This window comes from Saccharomyces mikatae, assembly GCF_947241705.1.
Source record: "Saccharomyces mikatae IFO 1815 strain IFO1815 genome assembly, chromosome: 10".
Classification (NCBI taxonomy): domain Eukaryota; kingdom Fungi; phylum Ascomycota; class Saccharomycetes; order Saccharomycetales; family Saccharomycetaceae; genus Saccharomyces; species Saccharomyces mikatae.
The window spans coordinates 607271-627614 of NC_079265.1; the positions used below are offsets into that span (position 1 = coordinate 607271).

The following is a 20344-nucleotide window of genomic DNA, read 5'->3' on the forward strand; positions in this document are numbered from 1 at the left end:
TTGGGAATATAAGGTATATCGGTTTATAGAATCATTATTTTACCTCAAAGTGAACTAAAAAGTCATTTGTGTGTAAGGGTTGATAACAAATAAAATTATGTTTAGGTAACTAAAACTAAAAAAGTGTGTATTTATTCGCGGTGTTGCTGACATCATGCTGAATTGGAATTTTCAGTGGAAGAAGAAAATCATGAGGAGTTCTTCAATAAACAAAAAATAAAAAACGTTATATGGAGTATTTTCACCTTTCAGTTATTTTTTTACCTTCTCAGTGTCGACGATAGAAATAAACGCCTTTGCTATTGACTTCAAGTCCGTCATCAAACTGACATGACCAGAGGAACTAGCAATTTTACAAACAACTGGAAATCCTCTTTGTTCGGGCAGTAACCATTTATGATGCACAACACCATCGCCTGGACCATAGTAAAAGTCTTCGTAATTTCCGTCTTTTATATCTTGTATACCATTTACTTTAGCACCTCTAACCGTGGGAACCTTGTTACCATAAACCATCGCCAATGGAGGATATTCTTTATTCTGATCATAAGCTAAGGAATCCAAATAATCCTTAGTACGTTTTAAAGTTCTGGTTAAATACTCACAGCAATTTTCGTAAGATGTATGGAAGTCTTCATCAGAAGGTATCTCTCTTGGTGATTGTTTGTTGTTGCCCGCTACAGTTCTAACAACAGGTGCATTTAAAACAAACTTAGTAGTTGCATTTAGCGTTGCTTTAAGCGAAAGTGATGATTTTGTTTTCCTCGGTAATAGCTTTGATTTCTCGTGGGCCATCTTTTCTCTCCTTTCATTAACCAGAGGTGATAAGCCAAGATCTTTCCAAACGTCTGTATCAAAAAAATCAAAATCATATCTCTCTAGGGTAGTTCTGTCAACAAAACATCTACCATCTAATGGTAGAAAATAAAAGCTGCTTCTCATGAAAAAATTCGTTTCTTTACTGAAAATGGTTTTATTCCACATCACGTCGTCCCCAAACCTGATAGGGCCCAGGATATTGGGACATTGACTCGGTGAACCCACATAGATAATGCCTCTTATCAAATGAGTATAATCTTGTAGAACTTTATGTGCCACCAACCCACCCATTGAATGGGCAATTATGTATACTCCCTTCTTGTTTTTTTGCTCATCATAAATCTCCTCTAGTTTATTCTTTAAATGCTCAGCAGATATATCCAACGACAGTCTCCAATCATATCCAAACTGTTGAACTTTCAGCCTAGGATTTGACTCTAGTTTCTTTATCAATTTTTTGGAGACGTCAACAGGGCCTATGTGTGTTAACATTCCATCAGGAACAATTTCTTTCTGAGTTTGCAGTTCATCTTCGTCATTGGGCCCAATCAATAAATCTACTTTCGTCATGTTTAGACCTGCCTTTAGTGGGATCCAAATTCGCTTATGAGTCGTAGCATCTCTTAGCACACTACCACGGTAACCACCCATTATAACAACATCTCCTTCCAATTCATGCCATATAGATTCCAAGCGCGAACGGTAATATCCGTCATGAGTCTTGTCAAATGGGTCTGCTGTAATCTGTTTTATGGAGTTCTTCAATGCATCCATTTCCAAGGATTCTTTAACGGCTCTAATCCTTGAATTATCAATTCCCTTTTCGTCTTTAAATAACTCTATCTCCTCCAAAGAAGAAATGGAATTTGATTTCTTCAGTTTTTGTTTAATTTCATTCTTCCTCAAGTTCTTTCTGATAAATTCGTCAGGAGTTTTGGGTAGAACTGTTTTGATAATGGCAAAGGGTGAGCTTGACCTAAAATTTGTATTACCAAATGGTAAGGAAAAAGAGAACGTTTTATGAGAGTTGTCATAATTGCCATTATGTGAGTAAGAAATAATCTCATCGAGATCTTCGTCATCAGGGTCAAGAGATATCGTACTTGCTTGAGTAAGTTCTATATTTTCATGATAATCATTCCAGGGTTGAACTGATTCCTTTTTTCTTGCAGCCTGCTCATCATCGCTGGTACTTTCTACTCTATTGCTTATAACCCTTGCACCCCCGATCAAAGTATCCACTTTCTCAATTGTATCCAATTCACCTTCTGCCTCATTTACAGAAGAAGAGCTTACATCACTACAACTATTCCTTGAAGCGGGAAGCAATTCCTCATTATACCTTTCATCTTCGGAAATAAGATTACAAACCACTTTTCTCATGACTAAACACTTCTTATTAGACCTCAATTCAGCTCCTTTACGTATTACATACAAAGATCACAAAGAGCTTTTATCTGGTCTCTTCTTTTTGGGGACACTATTGAGGCTCAATCATTTTTAGGACTTTTGAGTGATGAGCTATTAACATTCTAGAACTTCTTGACGCTCTTTTACCCGGATTTATATCTTCATGGTTATGTTAGAAAGTGGGAACCCCAGCTACCAATATTTCAAATTCGGTGGAGAAAGCGATCTTGATTAATATATTCATATTTTTAATTTTTTACTGACATTGGCACTGTAAGTGGACTTGAATTACAGTAGGAGCCTGCATTTATGGGAGGTTAGTGGTTCTTTTCGTCAAAAAAGAAATAGCAGTTATTATACGATTCCATAAAAAAGCATGAGCGAAAACGAACGTGCTGTGATACCAATCGAATCGAATCCTGCAGTTTTTACAGAGTTCGCACATAAACTAGGTCTAAAAAGGGCATGGGCATATTTTGATATTTACAGTCTAACAGAGCCGGACTTATTGGCATTCTTACCAAGGCCAGTAAAGGCTGTCGTACTACTATTTCCTGTAACAGCAAATGGGAAAATGAGTGCTAATAAACAAGTTTCGAGAGCTTTTGATGTTGTATGGTTTAAGCAATCAATTAAGAATGCGTGCGGTTTATATGCTATTCTTCACTCGCTAAGCAATAATCGGTCATTGTTGGAGCCTAATTCTGACTTGGCTAATTTTTTGAAATTTCAAAGTGATAATACCGGATCAAAGAGTACGTTTGATGATACCAACACTGACGAATTTGTTTTGAACGTAATAAAGGAAAACACGCAAACATTTTCTTCTGGACAAACAGACGCCCCAGAAGCTACTGCAGATATTAACTTACACTATATCACATATGTGGAAGACAACGGTGAGATATTTGAATTAGATGGAAGGAGTTTGAGCGGGCCCCTTTGTTTGGGAAAGAGTGATCCAAATGCCACTGATTTGGTTGATCAAGATGTAGTCAGACTGAGAGTTGCCTCATATATGGAGAATGCTAGTAAAGAGGATGTATTACATTTTGCTATGTTAGGTTTATGCCCCACCTGGGAATGATAATTACTTATATTATTGTATACTTTACTAAGTTATTACGTAGTTTTCAAGTATATAACTTACCTACTCATCATAGCCACCGCCGAAAGAAAGGAAACCCCCAGATTGTCTGGAATGTCTTGAAAAATAATCAAAATCAATGGAGACAGCGTTTGCTAATAACACAGCTCTTTGATCTAAAGTTAGTACCTGAGAGCTTAGCATTTCAATAGGATAAATATCGTTAAAGCATCTTTGCGAGTCAAATCTTACAATATAAACACCTGTATCGGTAAACAGTTCCCTTCCTAAGCCAACCCAATTTCTATCCACGCTAGCCATTATCTTTCCCATAGCATCTGTTACGGGGAAGTCGAAGGATAAAAATGGCGCATCTATCTTACCAAATTGATCGAACGCAGAATCTTCTATTCCATCTTTCTGGAATAATTCGTAGCGACGTCTCCACAGATGCCAATTTTGAATAGTTTCTCCAACTATCGTTCCTTCTTCACCGTCATGACAATGCGTGGTCTCATTTCTATTGTCGACATATGCTGAAGGAGGGACGATAGTTTTGATGTGTGAATTGATGAAGGAAAAGGGTCTTTTGATCGTCATTATAACGTTTCCCCAATTATCAAAGACATCTACTAAAAAAGGTCTATGTAAACGATAAAACTGCCGCATTATCGCTTTTGTTATAGAAAAATCTCTTTCCATCATTGATGCTATTTTGTTTCCGTTCACATCCATTATAGCATATCGATTTGCTTGTTCAAAACCTAGAAAGACGTTCATAAATTCCATCTGTCTTTCGATAATAATGGTAGGCTCGTTGAGGATTGTAGTAGCTACAGGATCATGTATTTTTATTATACCGTTATTGTTATTTTCGTTAAAAGCATATACTGGTGGCGTACTCGTTATTTGATTCTTTTCACGAATCACTCTTCTAAAGGACCCATTTCTGATTACTCTACCATGGGAGTTCTTTAATGCTTTGCTTAACGTCGTCAAATTTCTTATACATAATCGGTTAATAAAAACCATTTCTGTTCTGTTCATGAGGGTATTGTACCCTGCGCTTGACTTAAATATTTCTTTTTCCTTGTTTTTTCATTTACTCTTTTCAAATCCTGAAGTTTGCACACTGACTGACATGAGGCTGGGAAAGTAAACGATATGTAGCTTCCTAATTGAGATAATAGTGGAGTTTGATGTAATTGTTGGGATTCCATTTTTTATAAGGCAATAATATTAGGTATGTAGATATACTAGAAGTTCTCCTCGGGGATTTAGGAATCCATAAAAGGGAATCTGCAATTCTACACAATTCTATAAACATTATTATCATAGTTTTATATGTTGTTATTCATTGATCCTATTACATTATCAATCCTTGCGTTTCAGTTTCCACTAATTTAGATGACTATTTCTCATAACTTATGTCATCTTCTAACACCGTATACGATAATATACTAGTAACGTAAATACTAGTTAGTAGATGATACTTGATTTATATTACAACAGTTCTAAAATCGTATATGATAATAAATCAGTAACAATGGTTACTAATCAATAAACGATAATTGCATCTTTGCCCGAACACATGTTACAACAGTTCTTGCGCTATGGGAATGTTTTGTTAAGAATGCTCTAATAAACAAAACAAGTGGATTTATCGAGTATCTTCAACAAACAATGGGAGTTTGGCCGAGTGGTTTAAGGCGTCAGATTTAGGTGGATTTAACCTCTAAAATCTCTGATATCTTCGGATGCAAGGGTTCGAATCCCTTAGCTCTCATTATTTTTTTGTTTTGTCATTTTTATCAACCCAAAAATCCTGCAGATTCGTGCGAGACTTGCTTTGAGACTGAGTTACTACTCAGCAAGAAAAGTAAGAAGCTTTCAGTTGAAGGGCTACTGGCACCTAGGACTTATATTGTCAATAATTCTTATAACATATAACCACAACGTCTGCTTGGCGAAACTTACATTCAATAACATGCTTGTTTTCAAAAGAGGTATTCACGTAGTACCCAAGCTACCTAATGCCAAGGGACTACTACAAAATGGGATTCCTAAAATACTCAGTTCTATGGGTTTCAAGACGGTATGGTTCGACTATCAGCGGTATCTATGCGATAAGCTAACACTGGCGACAGCGGGACAGTCTCTTGAATCTTATTACCCATTCCACATATTACTGAAAACTGCAGGAAATCCATTGCAATCTAATATTTTCAATTTGGCCTCGTCCATCCACAATAACCATTTATTCGTGGAAAATATTTTACCGTCGACCATCAAGACGGGCACTGATTCGGATGCAGCGGTAAAGACAGAGCCATCAAGGCTTTTCTTGTCAAGAATTGAAGATTCTTTCGATGGCAGCGACTGGGAAGCTGTAAAAGAGGAGATGATACATCGTGCCGAGAATGAGGTATTAGGACAAGGCTGGCTGTTTCTCGTCGAAAACAAAGAAAAAAAGCTCTTTATATTAACCACTAATAACAATGGTACCCCGTATTATTTCCCCAGGAACCAATCGTTTGATTTAAACAGTGCAATTTCTATCGATGAATTTGGTACCCTAAAGCAAATGGAAAAAATGATCGGAAACTCTACGAAGCTGAATGGTAAGGTACAGGATTGGACCATGCCTGTAATTTGCGTCAATCTATGGGATCAAGCGTATTTGCATGATTATGGCGTTGGTAACCGATCGAAATACGTGAAAAATGTTCTTGATAACTTGAATTGGTCGGTGGTAAATAATAGGATATTCTCTGGTATCTCGAGGTAGAGAAAGAAGGAGAATAATAGTCTCTCATACTCTCTTATATAACTATAAAGATAGGGGTGGAAGGCGATCTACCCAAATCTTTTATATACTGTAAATAATTTTGTTTTATTTTCTCGCTCCTGTTTCAAGCAACCTTAATGGCGATTACCTTATCATTCTCATCCTTCAGCATCGTTGCCCTATTTCTATCACATAAAGGCTTCAAACAGTAATATAGTAGGTTTTCTGGCATTCCGTGGAATTCCCAATTAATTGTCTCATCACCTTGGCTCAATTCATATAGCGTAACGACTTGATTTAGTTTCCCGCAGTCTTCAAACCATTGCAATATCAATGAAGCCCAATTATCTACGCTCTTCCATAGTACAAAATATCTCGTAGTTGTGGTATTGCTACTTTTCCTGCCGCTTTGATCGATTGGTAAACACTTGCCTTCTTTTGCCATTTGTAACCAAATTTCACCAATGAATTCCTGTGGTACAGATCTCTGAATGTCTTCATTATTGAAAAGATTATTCGAGGTTTTCTTTACATCATTATCATCTGTATTTCTACCATCTAGGGTACTATCATTGATTACAGTACCATCAGCAGACATGTACCATATTCTTTTGCTCTTGCAATATTGTGATATGATGTCTATCCATGTGCTTATTTGCTGCCGTCTCGTTAAGGAATTAGGCTGACGTGTATACAGCGGCGGAAAGGAATATATTGGAGGTAACGAAGCCATAACGTGTTTGCTATATTGACGGAATAAGAATAACTTTGAGTAACGCTTCAAATTCCCAGATGGGTTAATTGAGAGAACGGGGAGGAAACCACTGGAAAAGCTAGGTACCGGTAAAGGTTTTCGCCGATCTTACTTGATATCCCGACTTTCATGAAGAGTATTTTTCTTATTAAAGGGGACAACAAATGAGAAAGACGAAACCGTTCAACGAGCGACTGAAGAAAAATACTTGATATTTTCTATTACTGCAAAAGTATCATGTGTATATATTGCTTACTCTAACCAGCTTTTGTAGGAAAAGTGAACTGATTTAATGGATCGTTGCAATAAAATTGGGAGCCAACGTTCTCTTTTAAAAAAGTAAGAATTTTTACCACCATGCTCCTGATATTGTCTACAAATATTCTGTTGTATATAAAACTGTTAGTTAATGTAACTGTCGCCAACCCAAAACAATTCGCATGGAATTTCCCGTTCAGCATCTACTTGAACCCAATTATCAATTGAAAGGGGTAGAAATAAGAAAAGTTAGACTAGCAGCGCAATGGAATGTATTTGAGAAAAAAAGAGCACGATTAACTACACTTGAAACCTTCGTTAAATAGGTCGCAAGACAAGTAAGAGCATATTGTCCTCCTACTTTTTTTTCCACATTCAATACACCCCCCCAGTTGGTTATATGTACTTCACATGTATATGCTGCTCTTTTTGTATGAGGCGCTTACCTGATCGAAACACGAAGGAAAAAAAAGAGATATATAAGCAACGTGATTGCCCCATGAAGTTTTCATTTCTCTATTTTCTCTCTTCTACTAATCGTCTACCCGTTTAGTACCTTTTTTTTTTTGGTTGTTTTAGTTCACCCCCTGCCTTTTTTTCTCTATCTTGTACTATTTAGTCTTTACCTCTATTTATGGATATTGGTCTTGTATTCAATTGTCCTTTGGCGAGGAATAATTAATCAATAGAGTTCCAAAGAAAAAAAATACAAGGGGGCAGTTAAAAATGAAGTACGTTGTTGTTTCCGGCGGTGTTATCTCAGGTATTGGTAAGGGAGTTTTAGCGTCCTCTACTGGGATGCTACTGAAGACCCTAGGCTTAAAGGTTACTTCCATCAAAATTGACCCATACATGAATATCGATGCAGGGACAATGTCTCCCTTGGAACACGGTGAGTGTTTTGTACTCGATGATGGTGGAGAAACGGACTTGGACCTCGGTAATTATGAGCGCTACCTCGGTATTACCTTAAGCAGGGACCACAATATCACCACTGGCAAGATATACTCTCATGTGATTGCCAGAGAAAGGAAAGGTGATTATCTGGGTAAGACCGTGCAAATTGTACCTCATTTGACTAATGCCATCCAGGATTGGATTCAGCGAGTTTCGAAGATCCCGGTGGATAACACAGGCTTAGAACCAGACGTCTGTATTATTGAACTGGGTGGTACTGTAGGTGATATTGAAAGTGCACCCTTTGTGGAAGCATTACGTCAATTTCAGTTCGAAGTGGGAAGAGAAAATTTTGCTTTGATTCATGTTTCACTGGTACCTGTTATTCACGGTGAACAGAAGACCAAACCCACCCAAGCAGCAGTCAAGGATTTAAGGTCTTTGGGCCTTATTCCTGATGTGATTGCCTGTAGATGCAGCGAGGAACTCAACAAGAGCACCATCGAAAAGATCGCCATGTTCTGTCATGTGGGGCCAGAGCAAGTTGTCAACGTTCATGATGTTAACTCCACGTACCACGTGCCTTTGTTGCTGCTGAAGCAATGTATGATCGACTATCTCCATTCGAGGTTGAAATTAGGCGAAGTATTTTTATCTCCAGAAGACAAGGAAAGAGGATCCTTGTTATTGAATAACTGGGAGAATATGACCAAAAACTTGGATGAATCTGACGATATTGTTAAGATTGCCCTTGTAGGCAAGTACACTGACTTAAAGGATTCGTACTTGTCTGTGACCAAATCTTTAGAACACGCAAGTATGAAGTGTCGTCGTCAATTAGAAATTCTTTGGGTGGAGGCAAGTAACCTAGAGCCTGAAACCCAAGAGGTCGACAAGAACAAGTTTCACGACTCATGGAATAAACTCAGTTCTGCCGATGGGATTTTGGTGCCTGGCGGGTTTGGCACGAGAGGCATCGAGGGAATGATTCTTGCTGCCAAATGGGCCCGCGAATCTGGCGTCCCCTTTCTTGGCGTCTGTCTTGGCTTACAGGTTGCTGCTATCGAGTTTGCCCGTCATGTGATAGGCCGCCCACACAGCAGCTCTACAGAATTTTTGGATGAATCACTTTTGGCTCCTGAAGACCAGGTAGTTATATACATGCCCGAGATCGATAAGGAACACATGGGCGGAACAATGAGATTAGGGTTGAGGCCCACCATTTTCCAGCCGAATTCACAATGGAGCCACGTAAGGAAGCTTTATGGCGGAGTCAATGAAGTGCATGAAAGACATCGTCATCGGTATGAAATAAATCCTAAATTAGTGGACGATATGGAGTCACATGGCTTTGTATTTGTTGGTAAGGACCAAACAGGCCAGCGGTGCGAGATATTCGAGTTACGAGAGCACCCGTACTACGTAGGCACCCAATACCATCCAGAGTATACATCCAAGGTGTTAGAACCATCCAGACCGTTTTGGGGGCTTGTGGCTGCAGCCTCCGGAATTCTTGATGAAGTAATCAACGACATAAATGCAGCCGCAGGAAATGAAAATGAAAATGAATGAATAGATGTACTTCCTATTTACTTATATACGAGGTTTAAGTATATTAATATTAACATTAACGTTAACGTTAACATCAACATTAGTTGGTTAATCCAATGACACCACAGGCTGGTCTAGGACCGGCGTTACCAGTCTTCAAAGATTCTTCTGTGTCACCCTTACCTAAGTCATCTTGACCGCCGTGGATAACAACACTCCTGCCAACAACGGAGGTAGGACCGATAAGCTTGATCAAAGAATCCTTGAAAGAGCCCTTGGCCACACCATTGGCGTCTGTCTGAAGGTTACCCATGTCACCTACGTGTCTGACTTCGTCAGTTGGGGCACCATGTGTCTTTTTAAAAGGGTTGAAGTGGGGACCAGCAGAGACACAACCATTGGTGGCGTCTCCAAACTCGTGAATATGGAACCCTCGTAGCGCGTTAGGGCTGTTACCAGCAATCTCGTATGAGATTGTCGTAGGTTCAGATTCAGAAGTTTGCTCGAACTTGACAACACCGGAAACACCGGCATCACCCTTTAACACTGCAACTGCTTGGACCATTATTAGACAATTGTACTTTATTTATGTGCGCGATTGCTTTTTGGCTTTCTTTTCCACAGAATAAATGATGACTGCAACTGATTGCGTGCTCAAAATCTGCTACTTATATAGCAGCCTACGATGGCGAGCCCAGCGAAGGGGATGACCGCTTACTAATTCCGAAGCACCGGTTCAACGCTCCGGGCGTGATGGAATGGGTGCCCCTAAGGGAGCGGATTCTGTACTTCTAGCGAGCGGCATTTGCGCTGTCTTCGCCTTATCGAGCCCGATATTAACATCGTGCGCTGAATGCTGAGCCCTAAGCCCAATCGGCCATCCTTTAGAAGCTGCATGTACGTCCGAATGCACATCATCGCTATTACCTGTGGAAGTTGAAACTTTTCTTGCGGATGCCGATATTTTTCACATGGGTGACTCGTAGCGTCGTCGCCCGCGATGAGGGAACAAGCCTGAAAAATAATTCTTCGAGGCTCAGGACTCTCTACTTAATAGGCGTGCTGTGATACATTAGATAGTCATCGTGATTCTATGTTGTGCAAGGTAGGAATCGAGCTTAACATAAAAATAAAGCGCAAGCAATTATGTCCGCACCATTGGTAGTATTGGGTAACCCACTTCTAGATTTTCAAGCCGACGTGACGGCTGAATACTTGGCGAAATATTCTTTGAAGGCCAACGATGCCATTTTGGTGGATGCCAAGTCAGGTGACGCTAAGATGGCTATTTTTGACGAGCTCTTGCAGATGCCAGAAACAAAACTTGTTGCTGGTGGTGCTGCTCAAAACACTGCCAGAGGAGCTGCCTACGTTTTGGGCGCTGGTCAGGTTGTCTACTTCGGTTCCGTCGGTAAGGATAAGTTCAGCGAGAAATTGCTTAACGAAAATGAAAAGGCAGGTGTCAAGTCTATGTACCAAGTCCAAAGTGACATCGGTACTGGAAAGTGTGCAGCTTTGATCACTGGCCATAACAGGTCGTTAGTCACAGACCTGGGAGCTGCTAATTTCTTTACACCGGATCACTTAGACAAGCATTGGGACTTGGTTGAAGCCGCTAAGCTCTTCTACGTCGGTGGGTTCCACTTGACCGTGTCTCCAGATGCTATTGTTAAGTTGGGAGAACATGCCAAGAAGAACAACAAGCCTCTTGTTTTGAACTTTAGTGCTCCTTTTATTCCTCATGTTTTCAAAGACGCATTGGCCAGAGTTCTGCCTTACGCTACTATTATCATTGCTAACGAGTCCGAAGCTGAAGCCTTTTGCGATGCCTTCCAATTGGACTGTGCAAACACTGATTTGGAAGCCATTGCTCAAAGAATTGTCAAGGACTCTCCAGTTGAAAAAACTGTCATCTTCACCCACGGTGTCGAGCCAACAGTCGTTGTATCCTCCAAGGGTACCAGCGTTTACCCTGTCAAGTCTTTGGACTCCTCCAATGTTGTCGACACTAACGGTGCTGGTGATGCCTTTGCCGGTGGGTTCATGGCTGGGTTGACTAAAGGAGAAGATTTAGAAACTTCCATCGACATGGGTCAATGGTTAGCTGCTTTGTCCATTCAAGAAGTTGGTCCTTCTTACCCTTCCAAGCAAATATTTTATTCTAAATAAATTCTTATTACAGTATAATAGAAATAATTTAAGCATATATATACCGCTTCGTTTTATTTCCTTGCCTTCATGCTGTAGACTTGTTTACCGCTCGTTCTTGATTCAAACAGGTACCCAATACCACAATAAAGAAAAGAGGCGCTACAAGTACGTACACCTTCAAGAAAAAAGACGAAGCAGCGCCAAGGACAAATCATTCATTTTCCCTTTTCCTCATAAGATAGTACATAAGTAAGATTAACTGAATAAGATGGACTGGGCAGTAAATGTGGCCCATCCACGATTGCTTTACGAAGACCCCAAATTATCAGTAACGTTTATTGTGCCGAGCTTATTTCATATCATTGTAGCTTTCGTACTATTAGGGATATGTGCGTCCGATTTTCTTTGCCCCAACGTGGCTCGTATATCAGATCCTAGTAGTCTTCGATCGAATGGTTCGTTGGCTTCAAAAACAGCATCTCATGCTTCTCATACTGGCGCCTTAATGGCAGTTCTACTATCCTGGTGTAACTCTTCACCTGACCTGTTTTCGAACTTAATGAGTTGGGCAACCTCTACAAGAGAAACAAGAGCAACCTCAGTATCATTATCAATTGGCGAAGTGCTGGGTGCCTGCGGTATTATTCTGTGCATTGTGGAAGGTTCTATTTTTATTATTATGTCAAGGACACATATTGAAATATCGCACATTCAAAAGTTATCTATTATAAGAGATTTATTATTCTCCTTGGTTGCTATGTGCGTGATGAGTTATGTTTCCTTTATGAACCAGGTCACTATTCTAAATTGCTTCTTAATGGTGTTTCTTTACGCATTTTATTTAGTTGTCAAATTGACTTTCAAAATTAACCGTCCCCCAGAAACCCCTACTGAAACCGCTGCAGATATAAGCCTCAGAGATAACTCCGTTTCTCCATTTTTAGATGACTCTCTGATGGCCTCAGGTTTATTACCACCAATACAACCTGGCTTTGACGTATCCAATTCTATAACACACGGAATTAAGCCAAGTTTGCTATCTGCTATGGATTTCAATAGTTTTCTATCAATGCTAGAAAATTCATCCCTGGAGGAGGATGACCCAAGGAATGAAATGGCAGAGTTGAATACTCTTCGTAGTTTAACGCCAGCAAAACATTGGCCCATCACTGTAACAAGTGCTGCTGAGGCGACCACGAGTGCCGGAAGGCCGTTTAGTGAGCCAACGAATGCTTTTACAGAATACACTGATTTTGATAGGGCAATAAATAGCTCTCCAGCGTTATTTGCCCCTTACCATGATAACCCTAATGATGAAGAGCTTCAAGATGAAGTTTTAGCGGAGACTCCAGGTGATGTCCATTTTGGTGCTCAGGAAATGCGAAGAATTTCCATGAAATCTCTACGATCAATTATAAAAATTTTCATACCACATCTTTCAAACTTCTCTCAGAAATCTACCTCAGATGCAGTATTCTCCACCATTACTGTTCCATTCTTTGTCATATTTAAATTATCATGTCCACAACCCCCTACAGATATACTGAGTTATGACCCCATTCTGAATAAATACTCATTAACAACGTTACCCATAGTTTTGTTGTTTATTCAATCTATTACCGCTCCTTTTCTCCTTTGTAGCACACTTTCTGTGCTATTAACTTATCCCTTAGGTTATCTCGTTTATCTTTTCCCTTTTACTTTATCCATAAGCTTGATTCTACTATTGATAGCTTTCATCACAAAGGTAAATTTACATAACAAGTTTACTTTGTCATTAGATAGCTCAGAAATTTTACAAGAAAAACTGCGGAAAAGGAAACTGCTAGAAAGACTTAACACTAGCACTCAAGTAATCTTTCTAGCTATTGGAATAATAAATATTATTATTTGGATATCACTTTTAGCCAATTGTCTCATAGAAATGATGGAAATATATCAAAAAATATTAGGATTATCCAAAGCCATTTTAGGCCTTACAATTTTTGCATGGGGCAATTCCATAGGGGATCTGATCTCCAACATATCTATGTGCAGGCTTTACAAGACCCAAACTCATTACCAAGACAGAGTTCATTTAGCAACAAAGTTTTTCATGATATCATGCGCATCTTGTTTGGGAGGCGTAATGTTGAATTCCATGGGTGGAATAGGTTTTAGCGGGTTAGTTTCAATGCTGTTCATTGGTGTTTTTAACGATAACGAATGGTGGTTTCTAAGAAAAGTTGAATTACAAGAATCAAGTCGGTTGGATAATACATTAAATTATAAATTTATTGTTTCTTGCGTCTTTATCATCCTACAGATTATTCTCTTGCTAGTATTCTTCGGCGGGCCTAAGAATATTAAACGATACCTAACGAGCGAGATGAAGTTGACCGGAATATTCATGTGCGGATTATGGGCACTAGCAACCTTAATAAATATACTTCTAGAACTGTTTGGGTGAAAATTGCCAAGAAGCGCGTCTTGAAAAAATCTGTTTTTGTGACATTAGCCTCTGACGGTGCAACAGATCCACCCATTGCACGGTACACCAAAGAGAAGAGGAAGCATTTAATTTTAAGATTACTCAAAGTTGGTTATCAAAATTGTTCTTTTGCCCAAAAAAATAGGTAGTATATTGTTTTTATTTCTTTGGATGACATACTCTAGTTAAACTAATAAGAATAAAAGCAGCGCCTAGAAGTTATTATATATATCGATCAAGAACGTCAGTTACAATGATATCCACAAGAATATTCATATTATATCTTTTTATAACTTTGGCACCCTTTATTAATTGTTCACCAAACTTGTCAATTACTCCTTATATCTATGAGCGTCTGGTCTATTTTATGAAGGCAAGCTCAATATCAAGCTGCATATCAGACAATTTACTTTTCGTTAACAAAACGTTGAATAATGGGGGTTGTCCACCACATATTAAGTTCTGTAACGATGAAGAAATTAACCCTACAGCTGGTCAAACAGTGGTGGAACTAGTTCTTAATGCCAAAAAAGGTGAACTGGGCTCAGGTTATCTTGCTGTTGACCACGGAAAAAAAGTTGTTATTTTGGCATTTAGAGGATCTACAACCAGACAAGATTGGTTTAGCGATTTTGAAATATATCCAGTGGAATATTCTCCACTTTGCGTTAAAGAATATCGTAAACTTATAGAAGAAGGAACTATTAGAGAATGCAAAGGTTGTAAAATGCACAGGGGATTCCTCAGGTTCACAGAAACACTTGGGATGGACGTCTTTAAAAAAATGGAGTCAATTTTGGAAAGCTATCCAGATTATCGAATTGTTGTCACAGGACATTCCTTGGGGGCAGCGTTAGCAAGTTTGGCTGGGATAGAATTAAGAATAAGAGGCTTTGATCCGTTAGTATTGACATTCGCAACACCAAAGATATTCAATAGCGAAATGAGACAATGGGTAGATGAATTATTTGAGACAGATATGATAGAGAAGGAGTCAATTGCTAGAAAAGAAATTCAATTCCGTAAGGGTTATTTTAGGGTCGTACATACCGGTGATTATATTCCTATGGTTCCACCATTCTATCATCCGGCTGGTTTAGAGATGTTTATTAATAAAGTCGGTCTACCTCAATATGCAGAAGATATTGAGTACCGAGGTAAAAATAACAGGTTAACTTTGAAGGATGGATTTCGAGATGGCATGAGCGGTTTGGTTGAAGACTGGTTACATGTTTATGAACATCGAGCCTACTTCATTGACGTAAAAGGATGTTCTGGACTTTAACACTCACCCCGCTTTACGTTTTCTTCAAATCACTTCTTGCATATATAAATACCGCTCTATAATTTCTCTAAACCAAGTGTGACTACTCTTCTTAACTAATGATCGTTATTTCCGTCATATATCTCTTTCAAAAATTCTAATCTGTTCTCTTTCGTTTTCCATCTATCTGTTCTTCTTCTGAAATTCTTTTTCCTGAATTGACCCACTCTTTATTACAAGAGAGAGGTTTTAAGGTCGGTAATGTTTCAGGTTGCAGACTTCTTGAATATACCTGGGTTGCTAACTGCTTATTCCAATTCTCCTGACCACTAATCTTAGCTACGCTTTTGTTGAAGTAGTATTCCTCTACAGGATCATAATTATCATCACACATGGCTTTTAGTGTCTCTATGTATGTATCCTGTATGTCTGTATCTCGAAAGAGAATGAAAACTTTAAATTTTTCATTCCTTAGGAAACATTCCCCATGTGGGACTTTTTTGAGCGCTGGGTGACAGTATTACTAGAGTGAGTGAAAGTAACGATCATGTATACCAAATACAAGTCTATGTTGAATATTAGCTTTACTTTTGTCGAGTTATTTATGAATATCTCCAAAATTCGAGACATTTAGTATATAAATATCAATGCCAACGTTTCTTTAAATGCATAATAGTGTTCGGCTCTCCTGCATACAATAAAACTGACGGAGAATAAAAATATGAGTTGTTCTCTTAGTGTTTCTACAATTCTTTCACCCGCTGATGCATCAATGGTAGCAGCACTGTTAAATTTTACGGAATCCAACACGTATATCCACTACTCGACATGTTGGGGCACAAGTGGTTACACACGTAATATCTTGTTATAGTTGTTCCTACCGAGAAATTGGTTGACACTAGATTACTAACAACACTCGAGAATGCGACCGCTTAAATTAACTCAAACTCTATTGATGAAGACGAAGATGATATGCCTCATTCCACTCACGTAGCAGACCGGCTTGATGGGGTACCCCTTAGCAAGCGCATATATGGCATCTCTCCTCTGTATTTTGGGGTGGATCATCTCTTCAGTGTAGACGTTCTCCATACATCGGCAGCCCATACTGCTCCGCCTAACAGAACAGTTCACACAGAAAGAAATGCAAATGGTAACGTAGCTCCAAAAGCAGAATTCTACGTGTATGGCCGTTACGCTCAAGTTTAATTTGTAAAAGATGACATGTAGTCTGATATATACTGCACAAATTTTAAGCTTAATTGAGCGTTCATGCGTAGAGAATATAGGCCTGTAAATTTTTACTGTCTATTTATTTCTTCCGGCTGATTCGCTGTTCGCCTTGAAAAGACCATTCAAATACTGTGACAGTTTTTGGGATATACCTTTATTTAAAATAATAATATCGAGGATATATGGTAACAATAGAAATTCTTCTTGGAGATTTAGAAATTTCTCGAAAGGGGATCCATTATGTAATATACAGTAATACAGTCAAATGCGAGGTTTCCTGTTGCGCAATCAATATGCTTTGAAACCAATAAATTCATCCCAAGAACGGACTTCCGGTGGGACTATAACGTCATGGGATTCCAAAATTCTGATCTTTTCTGCAATTTTTGCCTTCAAGCACTTCGCAAACAATAAAGCCGTTTGGGGTTCATTGAACAATGGAATAGCAAAATCAATAGCATTCCTTCTCATAATATAATCAACATCTTCAGTGCTTTCAGCTCTCTTGGAAGCTAGGTTGAAAACAGCTTTGATGTCGTATTCTTGAAATAGTTCACGTAATTTTCTCTTATCATTCTTTGGAAATTTAATCAAAGATATCTGCGAGTTTGTTTCTTTGATGTGCTTTTCTAGATATGTTTTAGTGGGCTCATCGGTAGTATATATTCTATAACCAATAGCGGCCACTATGGAAGCCACCTGGCCCAAATATTCTCGAGATATATCGCCACCAAATAATATACCACTTGGAGGTAATGGTACATGGAAGTTCATAGTACTTTGGATAGCAGTCCAGTAGCTTTCAATTAAATCCTTACCAAAGGAAGCAACTTCACCAGTTGATGCCATCTCGACCCCTAAGAAAGGATCAGCACCAGCTAATCTTGTAAAGGAAAATTGAGGGACTTTAGTAGCAACATAGTCATACTTTTTGTTGAGCATCAAATCAATCGGTTTTGGTACAATGTCACCGCCCAAAAATGCCTTTACAGCTATTTCAATAAAATTAACGCCTAAAACTTTCGAAACGAATGGGAATGATCTAGAAGCTCTAATGTTACATTCAATGACTTTTAATGTATGCTCCCCATCTTTGATGATTTGCATATTAAAGGGACCAGTGATTTTCCAAGCTTTCGCAACTTTATCAGCAATGTCTTTTAGAGCAACCTTCATGTCATCAGAAAGATGTTGAGGCGGTAAGACCAACGAAGCATCACCAGAATGCACACCTGCATTTTCAACATGCTCAGAAATTGCATGTACCAAGACAGTACCATCATAAGCAACGGCGTCAACGTCAATTTCTTGGGCACCTTCAATAAACTTAGACATGACGACTGGGTGGTCAGGAGAAACATCAGATGCCAGGGTTAATTTGGCCTTCAGTTCCTCCTCATTATTGACAACACTCATTGCTGCACCGGAAAGCACATAAGATGGACGAATTAACACAGGGTAGTTAACTTTAGAAGCGAATAATTTCGCTTCTTCTACTGATGTTAGCTCACTCCACTCAGGTTGGTCGACATTAATAGAATCCAGAATAGAAGAGAATTTGTGTCTGTTTTCAGCTCTATCAATATCATTTGGATTAGTACCCATTATATTACAGCCGTTATCGTAAAGTTTCAGGGCAATGTTTTGAGGTAATTGACCACCGACGGAAATAATGCAACCCTCGGATTGCTCCAACTCATAAATGTCCATCACTCTTTCATACGATAATTCTTCAAAGTATAATCTATCAACTTCGTCGAAATCTGTGGAAACTGTTTCTGGGTTATAGTTTATCATGATAGTTTTTTTACCCTGAGCTCTTAAAGTCTTAGCAGTGTTCACGGCACACCAATCAAATTCCACAGATGAACCAATACGATAAACACCTGAGCCTAGTACAAGCATACCGTTTTCGGTGAACTGTACATCGTTTTTTGTAGCGTTGTAAGTGGTATACAAATAATTAGTTTGTGCCGGAAATTCTGCGGCTAAAGTATCGATTCTCTTGACAAAGGGGATGATACCCAACGTCTTTCTTAAACTTCTGATTTCCAATTCGTTAATATTTGTGGAGGCTTGTTTATTTATAGTAACGGCAATTTGCTTATCCGAAAACCCTAATTTCTTGGCTCTCTGTAAAAGATCTTTACTCAAGCCACTTAAAGATTCAACTGATTCAAGCTCTTTATAGATATTTACAATGTTCATGCACTTGTAAAGAAACCACTTGTCAATTTTACTCAGTTCATTAACTCTCTCAACTGTATAGTTTTCATGGATTAAAGCTTGACCAATGGCAAGAACTCTTCTGTCCGTTGGGGTTCTCAAGGCTTCATCAAGTTGATCGCCAAATTCGGCAGAGCCTTGGAATCCCAACAATGATGGGTCCACCTGTCTTAATGCCTTTTGAAAAGCTTCTTCATAGTTTCTACCGATAGCCATAACTTCTCCAACTGATTTCATAGATGAACCGATGGACCTGTCCACATACTGAAACTTTGAAAGATCCCACTTAGGTATTTTCGCCACGATATAATCTAAAGATGGCTCAAAATTAGCTACTGTGGTTTTTGTGATTGGGTTAGGCAATTCTGGCAAAGTATAGCCTAGTCCAATCTTGGCGGCAGTGTACGCTAAGGGGTAACCAGTAGCCTTGGATGCCAATGCAGAGGAACGAGATAGACGTGCGTTCACTTCAATAACTCTGTAGTCTAGCCCATCAGGTTGTAAAGCGTATTGAACGTTACATTCACCAATAACACCAAGGTGTCTAATAATTTTAATTGCTGCCGATCTCAACATATGAAACTCTTCATCCGATAGGGTCTGGGAAGGAGCAAAAACCATGGAATCACCGGTATGAACACCAAGTGGGTCGAAATTTTCCATATTACATACTGTGATACAATTACCAACTCTATCTCTGACCACTTCATATTCAACTTCTTTCCAACCTTTCAAGGATTTTTCAACAAGAATTTGTGGGGCCAACGACAAGGATTGCGCAGCAAGTTCCTTCATTTCACCTGCATTATTAGCGAAACCTGAACCTAACCCACCCAATGCGTATGCAGATCTGACAATAACTGGATATTTGACCCTTTCCGCAGCCTCCAAAGCTTCGTCCACAGTTTCACAGGCAAACGATTCTGCAATCGGGATGTTAATATCTTTCAAAGCAGATGCGAAGAGGTCTCTATCTTCAGAAGTGATCAAAGTCTTGATGGGAGTACCTAGAACTTTAACGTTATATTTAGCCAAAACACCAGATTCATCCAGAGCCACACCACAATTTAGACCTGTTTGACCACCGAAGGTCAAAAGTATGGCATCCGGCCTTTCAAGTTCAATGATGTATGTGATGTATTCTGGTGTAACGGGCAAGTAATAAATCTTATCCGCCAGGGAATGCGAAGTTTGGTTAGTAGCGATATTTGGGTTAACCAATATAGTAAACTTGTTATCTTCCTTCAAAGCTTTGATAGCTTGAGAACCACTGTAATCGAATTCACCTGCTTGACCAATGGAGAGCCCGCCTGACCCAATCACAAGCACTGAATTTACACCTTCAACTAACTGAGGTTTGTAGTGCTCAGTGGTAAAAGCAGAATTCGTAGGTTCTGTAGATGTATAAATCGAAGTCATTCTTTTCTTCCTGTCTA

At 39.0% G+C, this 20344-nt stretch overlaps 12 protein-coding genes and 1 non-coding gene across 13 annotated transcripts; 8 read left to right on the plus strand and 5 right to left on the minus strand.

Moving 5' to 3' along the window:
* Positions 1–252: 252 nt before the first annotated feature.
* SMKI10G2890 (uncharacterized protein) lies at positions 253–2202 on the minus strand (the record flags this gene model as incomplete). The annotated part of the gene is made up of 1 exon (XM_056223617.1): positions 253–2202. The coding sequence occupies one exon, from the start codon at positions 2200–2202 to the stop codon at positions 253–255; it is 1950 nt and encodes a 649-aa protein (XP_056077617.1).
* Positions 2203–2605: 403 nt separating this feature from the next.
* On the plus strand, positions 2606–3316 carry YUH1 (ubiquitin-specific protease YUH1; the record flags this gene model as incomplete). The annotated part of the gene is made up of 1 exon (XM_056223618.1): positions 2606–3316. One exon carries the CDS (start codon positions 2606–2608, stop codon positions 3314–3316), a length of 711 nt encoding a protein of 236 aa, XP_056077618.1.
* A 63-nt stretch (positions 3317–3379) lies between these two features.
* On the minus strand, positions 3380–4363 carry AIM25 (Aim25p; the record flags this gene model as incomplete). The annotated part of the gene is made up of 1 exon (XM_056223619.1): positions 3380–4363. The coding sequence occupies one exon, from the start codon at positions 4361–4363 to the stop codon at positions 3380–3382; it is 984 nt and encodes a 327-aa protein (XP_056077619.1).
* Positions 4364–5001: 638 nt separating this feature from the next.
* Positions 5002–5102, plus strand: Smki_10.trna24L. The gene is given in 2 exon segments: positions 5002–5039; positions 5059–5102. It is a non-coding gene; the product is annotated as a tRNA-Leu (tRNA).
* A 201-nt stretch (positions 5103–5303) lies between these two features.
* On the plus strand, positions 5304–6104 carry RSM26 (mitochondrial 37S ribosomal protein mS42; the record flags this gene model as incomplete). Its single annotated transcript, XM_056223621.1, has 1 exon — positions 5304–6104. One exon carries the CDS (start codon positions 5304–5306, stop codon positions 6102–6104), a length of 801 nt encoding a protein of 266 aa, XP_056077620.1.
* A 124-nt stretch (positions 6105–6228) lies between these two features.
* VPS25 (ESCRT-II subunit protein VPS25) lies at positions 6229–6837 on the minus strand (the record flags this gene model as incomplete). Its single annotated transcript, XM_056223622.1, has 1 exon — positions 6229–6837. The coding sequence occupies one exon, from the start codon at positions 6835–6837 to the stop codon at positions 6229–6231; it is 609 nt and encodes a 202-aa protein (XP_056077621.1).
* Positions 6838–7842: 1005 nt separating this feature from the next.
* Positions 7843–9585, plus strand: URA8 (CTP synthase URA8; the record flags this gene model as incomplete). The annotated part of the gene is made up of 1 exon (XM_056223623.1): positions 7843–9585. One exon carries the CDS (start codon positions 7843–7845, stop codon positions 9583–9585), a length of 1743 nt encoding a protein of 580 aa, XP_056077622.1.
* A 79-nt stretch (positions 9586–9664) lies between these two features.
* Positions 9665–10129, minus strand: SOD1 (superoxide dismutase SOD1; the record flags this gene model as incomplete). The annotated part of the gene is made up of 1 exon (XM_056223624.1): positions 9665–10129. The coding sequence occupies one exon, from the start codon at positions 10127–10129 to the stop codon at positions 9665–9667; it is 465 nt and encodes a 154-aa protein (XP_056077623.1).
* Positions 10130–10710: 581 nt separating this feature from the next.
* ADO1 (adenosine kinase) lies at positions 10711–11733 on the plus strand (the record flags this gene model as incomplete). Its single annotated transcript, XM_056223625.1, has 1 exon — positions 10711–11733. The coding sequence occupies one exon, from the start codon at positions 10711–10713 to the stop codon at positions 11731–11733; it is 1023 nt and encodes a 340-aa protein (XP_056077624.1).
* A 250-nt stretch (positions 11734–11983) lies between these two features.
* ECM27 (Ecm27p) lies at positions 11984–14164 on the plus strand (the record flags this gene model as incomplete). Its single annotated transcript, XM_056223626.1, has 1 exon — positions 11984–14164. The coding sequence occupies one exon, from the start codon at positions 11984–11986 to the stop codon at positions 14162–14164; it is 2181 nt and encodes a 726-aa protein (XP_056077625.1).
* Positions 14165–14438: 274 nt separating this feature from the next.
* LIH1 (putative lipase) lies at positions 14439–15470 on the plus strand (the record flags this gene model as incomplete). Its single annotated transcript, XM_056223627.1, has 1 exon — positions 14439–15470. The coding sequence occupies one exon, from the start codon at positions 14439–14441 to the stop codon at positions 15468–15470; it is 1032 nt and encodes a 343-aa protein (XP_056077626.1).
* A 700-nt stretch (positions 15471–16170) lies between these two features.
* ABM1 (Abm1p) lies at positions 16171–16320 on the plus strand (the record flags this gene model as incomplete). Its single annotated transcript, XM_056223628.1, has 1 exon — positions 16171–16320. One exon carries the CDS (start codon positions 16171–16173, stop codon positions 16318–16320), a length of 150 nt encoding a protein of 49 aa, XP_056077627.1.
* A 650-nt stretch (positions 16321–16970) lies between these two features.
* CPA2 (carbamoyl-phosphate synthase (glutamine-hydrolyzing) CPA2) lies at positions 16971–20327 on the minus strand (the record flags this gene model as incomplete). The annotated part of the gene is made up of 1 exon (XM_056223629.1): positions 16971–20327. One exon carries the CDS (start codon positions 20325–20327, stop codon positions 16971–16973), a length of 3357 nt encoding a protein of 1118 aa, XP_056077628.1.
* Positions 20328–20344: the final 17 nt, after the last annotated feature.